At 38.6% G+C, this 12155-nt stretch overlaps 1 protein-coding gene across 1 annotated transcript in view; it reads right to left on the bottom strand.

Annotated features, from left to right (window-relative positions):
- Positions 1-5477: 5477 nt before the first annotated feature.
- Positions 5478-12155, bottom strand: part of LOC110113955 (beta-galactosidase 11-like) — a 43974-nt gene continuing 37296 nt past the window's right edge. The window contains exon 19 of the mRNA XM_028696676.1: positions 5478-5612. Within this exon, the coding sequence (XP_028552509.1) occupies positions 5478-5612 (135 nt within the window). The remainder of the gene's footprint in view (positions 5613-12155) is intronic.

Below are 12155 nucleotides of genomic sequence, written 5' to 3'. Positions count from 1 at the left end.
TCATTACGGGATTTCTGTAGTATTTGTGCTGGTATGGATTTGAGTGTGTATTTTCATTTCTTCCTTCTCTCTTTTTTTGTTTTGATTTCATACTGAGGTCAACAAATTCCCCTCAACAAATGTGGTACGCATCTAGAGCAAACCACGTTTGTTGTATGCTGATTGACCCTGTGGATCTCTAGATATTTTTTCTAGATGTCACACTAGGGCTTTCTTTTAATGGATCTCTAAAAATTTGCTTGGATGTCACACTAGGGCTTTCATTTAGTGGATCTTCAAATGGTTTGTGTAGGTCTCAGAAGTGCAGAATATCTGGTCTTTGGAAGGAGTAGATAAAGCTGTGGACTTCCTCTTTAGGCGTAGTATAGGAGACAGATTTTAGTTCTTTATGAAGGACATTATACTTTTTTTTTTCTTTCAGCTGATATAATCTTGTAAAAAAAAGTAGTCCACAAATTTATATATAGATTCTGAACTTAATAAAATAAAGTTATTTTATAAATTCAGTTGTTGACGAGCTCTCTTTTTGCTGTTCTTATGACTTCTATGGTTGTACACTGACTCGTGCTACTGGTATTTTAAATATTTATGGGATCTTGGCATGCTGCGCGATGTTGACCCAAACAAATATTTAAAATGCCCCAGTCTTTTAAGGACATTTGTAGGTATCGTCCAGGGTGCTCATTCCATGACTTTGACTTGAGTCCTGAGATTCTAATTCTTTCTGTTCTGTGCTTTGTGCTGTGGGAATAAATGGAGGATTACCTGATTTATCTTTATTAGTTTGTCAGGAGATTTATACCTTCGGCCCTATGCTTCTTGCTTTGACGGGCTTGTTGAAGGAGTAGATGTCAGTGACCTAAACCCTTAGATTTATATTAGGTCAGTGGCTAAAAGTCATCAGTCCAGAGCTTTGTGCATAGCAGACTTATTGATGATGAAATCCACTTAGTTCAGCCTTGGGCTTTGTATGAACTTTGGGATAGTTTTCTTCGGCCCTTTGCTTTGTGCTTTGGTGGTCTTGTTGAAGAAAAATTCCTTCGATCCTCACTTTGTGCTATATGAATTTGTTGATGGATTTGCGGGTTCTAGATTCAGTTGATAGTACCGAATGTAGGTAGTATCTTGATCCTTAACCACTTGAGAAGACTTTAATCTGAATCACTTGAGTTCATCAGATTGGGAGAGCTAGGATTTGACAGCTCTCTATCTTCTGGTTGCTGAGATGGGGTTCCTCTACTACGGCCTTTCTTATGCCTTGTTGAGTAGATAGAGCTTCCAGCGATCCGACCATATTTGGGTGTGTTGGATCCGACCTTTTACACCCATTCAGGCTTCGAACTTGAGCTATGGGAATTACGCTTCCCAATATTGATTTTACTGAAGTTGACAGATTTGGAGTCATCCTTTGTGGTTATAAATTTGGAGTCTACGAACATTTGGTAGTTGCTCAAGACTCATCTTTCCATTGCAACTTTAATTCTCCAGTCATTTAGGAGAATTTGATAGACTACGATCACTTGAACTTGTCGAGTCAAATTTTCCTTCGTGCTTCCTACAGTCCCAACTGACGGGTTGGCGAAGTGGGCGTTTCGCTACTACGTCCTTTCTTATGGCTTGTTGAGTAGACGGAGCTGCCAACGATCAGGCCATATTTGGGCTTGTTAGATTCGAACTTTTACACCCATTCGAACCTTAAGCTTCAGGATGTTGAAAGACTTTAATCTTCTTCGGCTCAGTTTGTTGGAGTGTGTAGCCACAAAAGTCTCTTTTTTTTTACCTTTGAGTCTTTGTTCATTGGATAAAGTGATGTCTCTAGCTTTTGAAAGATCACCTGCATATACTTTGAAAAAGAAGATCTTTGTATTCTTTAGCATAAAAGGATATTTGAATTGATAATTTTAAATATTTATTCAGGGATCTCGGCACGCAACGCATTGTCGACCCGAATAAATATTTAAAATGCCCCCTGTCTCACAGGGACATTTCATAATAGAATAAATTTGGAATTTTGAGATTTTAAATATTTATTTGGGGATCTCGGCGTGTGACATGATGTCGACCCAAATGAATATTTAAAATACCCCCTGTCTTGTAGGGATATTTTAGATAGGCTTTGTATCTTTGAAGTTTTAAATATTTATTCAGAGATCTTGGCACGTAGCACGATGTCGACTCTAATAAATATTTAAAATACCCTCAGTCTGATGGAGGATTTTGAAATGCATCCTTGTTATACAAGAGAATTTCAAAATATTGATGTAAGTATGCACTGATAACTATGCACATAAAACTTTGCTCATCACAAAGTATATTAGTCATGAAATTCTCATGCATAATTCTTTAAATGTCGGCCGTTGATAGGTGGCATAGGCCTCTGATCATTCAGATCGATCAATTGATATGATCCTCCTTGGTACACTTTCTCGATGACGAAGGGGCCTTCCCAATTGGATACGAATTTGCCACCGATTTTTTCGGCGTGGGATTATTGGCCTTCTCAGCACTAGGACTAATTCCCCTTCTTGAAATGCCCGAGGGTGCACCATACGATCGAAGGATTTTGCCATTCTTCCTCAGTAGATTTCTAGGTTTTGTTGAGCTTGTAACCTGAGTTCATCAAGTGCTTCAAGCTCTTCCATTCTGAGGCGGACATTTTGCTCTTGAGTGAGATTATTCTGAATTGCTACCCAAAGTGACGGTAGTTCGATCTCTAATGGTAATACAATTTCAACACCGAACACAAGAGAATAAGGAGTGGCTTTAGTTGGCATTTTGTAGGTTGTACGGTATGCCCATAGCGCTTCTGCCATCTTCGTATGGCACTCTCTTTTGTTCTTAGTGAAGATTTTCTTTAATAGTTTCACCAGTATCTTGTTGAAGGCCTCAGCCAATCCATTTGCCATTGGATTGTATATGGATGAATATCGCCAATCGATTTTGTGCCGATCAACGAACTTATAAAATTTTATACTTTTGAAGGTTGTACCATTATCTGAGATTATGCGGCGTGGTACACCAAATCTGTAAATAATGTTGTGGGTGAAAAAGTTGATCACATGCTCCGATGTGACTTTTCTGAATGGAGCTACTTCTGCCTACTTGGAGAAGTAGTCTGTTGCTGCCAGAATAAAGTGGTGTCCAGCTGAAGACGGCGGATCTATCGGACCGATTATATCTGTACCCCAGCATTCGAATGGCCAGGATGCTATTGTTGGGTGCAGTGGATTTGGAGGCTGATGTATAACATCACCGTATATTTGAAACTCGTGGCACCTCTTAGCGTAGTCGATACAATCTTTTACCATTATCGATAAATAATAACCCATTCTCTTGATTTTAGCAGTAATTTTGGGACCTGACTGATGTGCTCCACAAAGCCCTTCGTGGACTTATGATACTGCTTTATCAGCTTCCTTGGTCCCTAGGCACCTTAGCCACATTTGATCAAAAGCTCGTATGTACAACGTGTCATTGACAAATGCGTATCACAACGCCATTTTTCAAATTTGTGCGGCCATAGACCTTTCTGTCGAGAGTTTGTTTTCTTTGAAGTAGTCAATGAATGGCTGCATCCAATCATTTTCAACTTCAATATCTAAACAATGCCACCACGATTCTGAAGCTTGACTAGCTTTACGTCTCTTGGCCACATGATACTCTTTTGGATAATTCTCCATAACAATCTGATGGAGGGATTGAGGGTCAACTGACATTTTATCTTACTGGTTTGAATCTGGTATTTCTTTTACCCTCAGAAATTGTAATAAAGCGGGTTCCAAGACTCTTCGAGAGTAAACTCCAATGAATATAGGCCGCTCCTCATTAATATTTGTCATTTCTTTGGCTAATTTAGCTAGATAATCTGCTTTAGCATTCTGTCCTTGAGGAACTCTAGCTATTTCAACATTTGAAACTTGTTTTAGAAGTTTGAGAGCTCGCCGGTGGTAATGGGCCAATTTGACTTTGCCTACCTTGTAGATACCAAGGACCTGATTTATCACGAGCTGAGAATCACCGAAGATTTGAAGATGTTGGATTCTGACATCGATCGCAATCTCCAGCCCTGCTAATAGAGCTTCATACTCGTATTCATTGTTGGTACGAGGTTCAGTCAAACCAAATGAGAACCTCATTATGCCTCCTTCAGGTGCTACAAAAATGAGACCGATGTCAGCTCGAGCCCTTGCAATGTTTGGAGGTCAGGCAGGCTTAATAGATGATGCTCCATCAAAATATATCTCCCAAAATGGTACTTTCTTATTTTTCTCAATTTGCATGATTTGTTCGTCAGGAAAATCATTATTAAGAGGAGAGTCTGATGGGATAGGATGTGCAGCGAGAAAATCTGCTAAGGCCTGCCCTTTCACTGCATTTTATGGCATGTATGTGATATCAAACTGTAATAATAATGCTGCCCACCTGGCCAGACGAACTGTCAATGCTGGTTTTGTCATCAAAAACTTTAGCGGATCGATCTTTGATATCAGTGTGATTTTGTGAGATAATATGTAGTGGCGAAGTTTTTGAACTGCAAAAATCAACGCCAGACAATGCTTTTCAATAGGAGAATAACGACTTTATGCTCCAATCATCCTTCGACTAATGTAGTAGAGTGCATTTTCCTTGCCTTCTTCATTATTCTGGGCCAATAGTGCTCCGAGGGACTCTTCTAATGCAGCCGTATATAGTATAAGAGGCTTCCTCGAAATTGGCGCTGCGAGAATGGGCAGATTCAACAGATATCTTTTGATGCTGTCAAATGCTTCCTGGCATTCTGTGTCCCATTTGAAACGGACATCTTTCTTTATTATCTTTGAAAATGGTTGGCACCTACCTGATAGATTTGATATGAATCTCCGAATGAAAGCCAGTTGTCCTTACAGCGAGTGAAGCTGTCGAAGGTTCTTTGGGGGTGGCATATCTGTGATTGCCTTAATTTTATTGGGTCGATCTCTATACCTTGATGACGAACAACATATCCCAAGAATTTGTAGGAGGAGAACCCAAAAGCACATTTGAGAGGGTTCATCTTCAGATCAAATTTTCTTATTCTCTCAAATACAATTTTGAGATCTTTTAAGTGATCATTTCGGCCAAGACTTTAAACAATAAGGTCATCTACATACCACTCGACATTCTGATGTATTAAATCATTAAATATGTGAGTCATCGCCCGCTGGTAGGTGGCACCAGCGTTCTTCAGGCCAAAGGGCATGACAGTGTAACAAAAAATACCGATGGGCGTTCCGAACGATGTGTGTTTTTCATCATCAGAAGCCATCTTGATCTAATTATAGTCTGATGATCCATCCATAAACAAAAATATGTCATAGTTAGACGTGTTATCCACTAGTAGTTCTGATACAGGGAGTAGAAAATCATCTTTTGGGCATGCTTTGTTGAGGTCCCTAAAGTCAATGCAGACACGAATTTGTCCATTCTTCTTCTTTACAGGGACAATGTTAGCAATCCAATCAGCATACTTTTTCATCTCGGATGAAGCCTGCCTCTATGAGTTTCTTCGTTTTGGCAATATACTGTTCTTTTATCTCCAATCTTATTCTTCTTGGAGCTTGTTTAACAGGTGCTGCAGATGGAAAATCTGTGAACTGCTATATCAGGGGATAAGCTAGGCATCTCAGCATATGTCCAGGAAAAGCAGTCCCTGAATTCATAGAGAAGTATTTTTATTTCTTCCACTTGATCTTCTAGTAGAAGGGCACTGATGAAGGTTGTACTATCTTCTTCAGTCTGAGAAGATATAATTGAAAAATGATGGGATTTCTTGGAGAATTCTTCAAGATTCTAACCATCAAAAATATTGTTTGTACGGATCCTCTTTAGGTCCCACTTTTGATGAATTTCTTTAATGGTGGATCTCTAGGGTTACACACTAGATGTCACACCATTCTTTGAATATATATTTTTTCTAGATATGTGTGTCTCTATATTATTTTCACTTATGTCAGGACCTTTCGGCGGTGGATTCTTGGATATGCATCCAAGTATCACACATTGATGCTCACCATACATATCTTTATTCCTTCTTTACTCTACCATCATAACATATGTTTACTTTTCCCTCTATCGAGACCTCTCAGTGACGGCATTTTGGATATAAGAACTAATTATCACGTCCTGATGTTCACCGTATAGAGCTCAATATTATCATTACTTTTTTTTAACTGCTACTATTGTATTTAGAAGACTAGCCAAAGATGGAAAGAGAAACCAATCCCCAGCAGAGTCGCCAGAAATCTATGGGCGAAACCAAAAATTTGGCCCTGGCGTCCCCTCCGCGCTGATTGTGCTTTTTATTTTGGCGAGGAAGTTTTAACAAAATAAGTTCTGAGGTAAATTTTGGAAGGCATATGGGTTTGTAGATAAGACACTACCCAGAGATTTCGTCCTCATTTTGCGAGGACTTTATGATCTGAGTTCTGGTTTCCTATAGGCGCAAGCCCCTATAGTTAATTACCCCTCCCGATCACGAGAGAGAACTTTCGATTAAGGCTAGTCGTCAATTAGATATATAGAGAATACATGTTATCTGGAATATAGTAGCAGTAATGGGTATGAAATTTGGAAGTTTAAGATTTTATATTTAAAATAAAAATTTAACCATATAGCACTTAAAACGGATGATGGGGGAATGGATGATAGACTCGATCAAGATCCCATGGTTCCGTCGTCCTGAGCCATCGTGGTCCTTGGTCTACTTAGTCAGAGTAGGTAGTCGACCCAACCTGACAGAAGGATCCTTGTCGGCAGCCATGGGTTGCTTCGTCCAAGAGGACATTGTAGACCTGGGGTGAATGTTTGTCTAAGGGGACAAATTTGAATCCACCTTAGCTGACAGAGGGCTTTGTGCCATGTCGATCATATCCTATTGATTCATTTCTCAAGGATTTGATGCTAATAAGGAATGTAACGACACTGGCCATAACCGATATTTCGTGGTGTCATTTGGTGGCAAAACCACTCGGTTCAAAGGGCCCCGGGTCATAACCATTTATCCCGCAGTGCAATTTGGCGGCGAACCGCCGGTCAGAGGACACGTACCATGTTCTTACTAGTAGGAGACTATTTTGAGAATAGATCATAGTAATATTTTTGACTAGGTATTTGGCTTTTTGTGAGCTGAAGTTATATTTAAATTTATCCACCTCGGCAAACTGTTGCGGAGGATGGATGGATTTTGCTTCAAGCATTGATGGGTTTATTTCAATTTTAAATATTTTTGGGATTTTTAGATTTTTATGGGTATTTTGGGTGGAGCTTTGGAATATTTGAAATGAACTTTGGATATTTGGGAGACATTTAAAAATATTTTAGAACCCCTCCGGTTGAGATCTGCATTCAATACGGCCATCATCGGGGTGTTTGGGATAATTTCTCTTTTATAGCTTGAACCTTGTCGACTCTATCTAGCTATCGACAGATGATCGAGTTTCGTACGCTTTGAGCCTTTATTAGTGAATTCTTTTGATTGTAAGCCTTGAAGGCCTAATATGAATCCATTGAAATAAATACACCATTCTCCACAACCATGTATTTATTTGAAGGTTTGAGCCATGTCGACTCCTATTGATCTATATAAAAGGATCGGGTTCAAACTTGAATTCACTTATTGACCCGCGCAGCATCCCTAGATGTCACGTGTGTACTAATAACACGTTCGTCGGGGCCCATGTGAGTGTTTGGGGGCATTTTGTAATTAAACCATGTCTACTCCTTTTTACCTACCTAGGAGGATCATGTTTAAATTTAATAACCCGCGCAGCATCCATAGACGTCACGTGTGTACCAATAATACGCTCGCCGGGGCCCTTATAGGTATTTGATTACATTTATCCCTTTTGTGTACTTATGTGTATACAAACTACGGTGTACGTGTGGGGGTATTTTGAAAGTATTCGTAGACGCCTTCTGTCCACTTGCATAGGAGTTGCTGATCTGGTAGCGTTGCATTGTAGATTGTAGATGCCTTCTGTCTACTTACATAAGTGTTACAGATCTAGTGGCGTGGCGTAGTATCTTCTGAATAGAATTATTCACTGCTTCGTATAGGTGGATTGTCGTACACTACTCATTGCTCTCTGCATGTGGATTGTAGTGTACTAACGAATCTCTTGCTTTGGATCATAAGAACTTTCACTTGTCATATTCTTCATACATTTTGTTGTGATCTTTGGTCTTTTGAGTGCATCCGCTACTGCTGCATGTAGGTAGGTAGATGTCTTCCTTCATAGACTGAAATTGACTTCAGTTTACTGTATTTACTGAAGTCTTTATACATCTACCTGACCATAAATGACATGTTATACATACATCTGTATTTGTATAAAGATTATATGTATTACAGATCTTCATTCTTTATTGTATGCATATCAATTTCCTTACTTGTATCTTGATGTTGATTGTTGGAGTGTTGTAATATCCTTGTTGTCTCTCTAATTTGATATCTACTTGCAAGAAGGTCACTTGAACTTTTCGCATACATCTTCGATAACCATTGTTTCTTATAGCTTACAAGGTTGAATATGGTTGCTTATATTCTGATGTTGATGGTAGAGGTGGTGTAAGGCAGTTGCTTCATCTGCTAAACGTCCTTTATACCTTACTCATGAATATGTCGTATCATTTGCGGCATGAAATTGTATGTTTGTAGGGATGATATAGCACATTCACTTTGATATTAACATTGACTGATGAATGGGTTGCATTCATCAATAATCTCCCCATGTATATTGATTGATAACTTGCAACATTATCCTGTGCAACATTTAGTACTCGTGGTGGCCGTCATTTGTATATACGAGATATCTGATTTTGGTTATAGGGGGGCAGATTCCCACGATGATGAAAATTTTGATGCTTTCCTTTCTCTTCTATCACAAAATTGCAGTGAACTATGTTCTAGAGCTGATGGGTCCTCGTCACAACAGGACATGCTTCGGTGTCCTGAGATTGGGATTCGAAGGTTGATTGAATCCCATGGTTGGAGGCAAAATTCTCTTAGGCAATCACTTTTACGTCGCTCTGAAAGAACAGATTTTGTTCGATATTCTTTACCTAGTCATGAATAGTTGATGCTAGAAATAACAAGTTCACATCTGTCCTTAGCCACAGAGGGCTCTGAGAAAGAAGCAGAGGAGAAAAATAGATGTGTAACTAACTTCGACTGTAATGTCTGCTTTGACATAGCCAAGGAAACTATTGTTACGTCATGTGGCCATCTCTTTTGTTGGCCTTGCTTATATCCATGGCTTCATGTCCATTCTGACCATAAGGAATGCCCAGTTTGTAAGAGAGGGGTAAATGAAGTAAATATAACTTCTATATATGGGAGTGGGAAGCTAAACTAGTTCTTTTACTATAAAAGAATGTGTAATCCTAGAAACTATGGAGAAGAGTCTAGGGATTCCTCGAGCTCCAACTCAGTAATCTATTCAAGCCTTTCTCTTATGATTGTTAAATACCCTATAAATCTACAAGAGTCTATTTTCAAGTCACAGAGAGAAATCAACATTAGGTGCTGATTCAAGCTTCATGTACGCAGCATTGGGAACTCATTATCAAAAGCTTTAAACTAACCATTGTGCAAGAACAACCTAAGGGAAACTTCAAACTTTTTTAAAAACATTTCCAATAATGAATGTCAAGGGAAGAAATATCAAAAGGTGCCTCCTTGAGCCCTCTGCTCAGAGAAGGAAGGAAAGACAGAGCTCTCTTGGCTTGCATAAGAGATTAGACACTCCTTCAATTCCGGGAAGACCAGTCTTCAAGTTTAATGTTGGAAATTTCTCGAGGAAAAGTGTAGAAGTGGTTAATTAGTAGTTCATACCATGAATCACCAACAAATGAGAGCAAACTTTCCTCCCCTATTCTATCTAATAGAGAATATTTTTCCCCTCTTATTTTATTATTGTTAGTATTAGTATTGTCAATATTTGCAAAAAAAGAAGGGGGGGAGAGAGCAAATTAAAAGAAGAAATAAGATAAAAAGTAAAAAAGAAGAAAAAAAGAAAGTGTTTCAAAAAAAAAAAAAAAAAAAAAAAAAAAAAAAAAAAAAAAAAAAAACAAAAGAAAAGAAAAGAGAGGGGAAATAACTTCGTATGCATCTTTGCTAGTCGCCGCCAACCATTGCAAAGGTATAATTTTTAACCCAAAAATTTTGCTCTCGATGCTTGCAACGAGCTGGCAAATCTTCCTGTGCGCTCACGCAGCACGGTGAGAGGGAAATCGGTGTGACGCTTATGATGAGGTGGGTAATCTCTGGAACGCTCATGTAGAGTAGTGGAGATTGAATAAAATACAGTTGCGATGTCATCTGACATCTACCTGAAGCGTTCATGTAGCGTGGAGAGGAAGGCTAGTCTCCCAAAATTTTTCCTACACAGGGGAGACGCCGAGAGGCTGCTTAAATTTGTACTGAACAGGGGACCATACTTGTGCTTAAATTTTAACCAACGACGAACTGAACATGAACTACAAGGACTACACTTGAGCTTGAAATTGGAGCAGTAAATTGGACTCCAAGTTAATAAATGAATGATTGTTTCAAACACCAAATGACAACTTGGACCTTCCAAATGTACATCAACAAATGAACATGGGGTCTGCAATGGATAGAAATTCGAACAAATGAAACCATTAATAAGGAATACAACCTACATATGGACCCGATATGAACAATATGAAGTTCAAAACTTTCATGACTATTCCCCCATAAGCATATATTGCAAGATTAAGAGTGCAACAATATGCTTGCGAGCAAAACACAAAACCTTAATGAGATATTAAGTGATCATCACTTCAATCGAAATGCAGATGTTAACAAGTAAAGTCACTATGCAAGACATTAGTCATTTTCACATGATAGTGAAGGACTTGTAATATTCAACATGGCTCTTCTACTAGTAATAATCAACAAGGATTGAAGGGAATATGATGACTTGCTTGCAAGCAACAATGAGAAGCAAGAATGATAGCAATAAATGTTCAGAAAATGAAATGAAAGCAAGTGCACTATCAATGCTACTTGACTATGAAACAAATGCACTGAATCTTCGTGAGCCATATTGATTAATATGCAATAAACATGTAACCTGATTACATAAGATGTTTGTAACAGCCCAAACTCTTAACTATCAAGATATTATTTGCTTTGGCCTAAGAGCCTCATGGTTTTGTCAAATTGGTGGAACTTCCTAGTAGGTCACCCATCCCAGAATTACTCTGGGATGAACACGCTTAACTGCAAAGTTTCTTACGAAAATTCCAACCATTACATCAAAAGGCGCCTCGATGGTTAGAGTTTGGCTTTCTTTTACTTAAGAGGTTTCACAATCTCCTCCTTTTAAGTAATTGACATTCTGTCAGCATCTGTATCCCAGATTCATCCACTAGGTAGATATGACTCTAGAGGTGGCCCTTATATATTCATGTGGTGGCTCCCGTCACGTAGCACTTTGTCCCAAATAGGGTTCAAGAGGTGTCTCTCATGGCATAGCACGATGTCTTATATGACACTTAGTTCCCATCTTCTAATTGGTGTATTGCTTTGACACTATTTATAACAACCCAAAATCTTAACTATCAAGATATTATTTGCTTTGGCCTAAGAGTCTCACGGTTTTGTTCTATTGGTGTAACTTCCTAGTATGTCATCCATCCCAGAATTTCTCTAGGATGAGCACACTGCAAAGTTTCTTATAGAAATTCTAGTCATTACACCAAAAGGCACCTCTATATTTAAGAGTTAGCTTTCTTTTAATTATGGGGGTTCACAATGTCCATGGGAAGAAAATGAAGAGCACATATGTTGAATGAAATGACATCTTTACAGTCAATACCAATATATAAATAAGCAGGTGGAATCTTAATCAAATCATCCAACAAAGTCTCTTATAAATAGGCCCAGTACAACATGTAGTGACCACAAGGATGCTTCTACAATCAATAATAATTCAGTCTTAAGTAAATATATTAATTTCCTATAAGCCATGATTACCAGCATCTAACATACCATATGCGTCAGATGCAAGCTCCTATGAACCATTACAAAAAGTTTGTTATGCATACAACATACTATCTACGATTAAATACATTCAGGCCATTAGATTGAAGTTGATGATAGCCAACACAAC

Source organism: Dendrobium catenatum, unplaced genomic scaffold, assembly GCF_001605985.2.
Source record: "Dendrobium catenatum unplaced genomic scaffold, ASM160598v2 fragScaff_scaffold_810, whole genome shotgun sequence".
NCBI classification, from domain to species: Eukaryota; Viridiplantae; Streptophyta; class Magnoliopsida; order Asparagales; family Orchidaceae; genus Dendrobium; species Dendrobium catenatum.
Note: the sequence above shows the minus strand (reverse complement) of the source record. Positions and strands in the feature narration are given on the sequence as shown.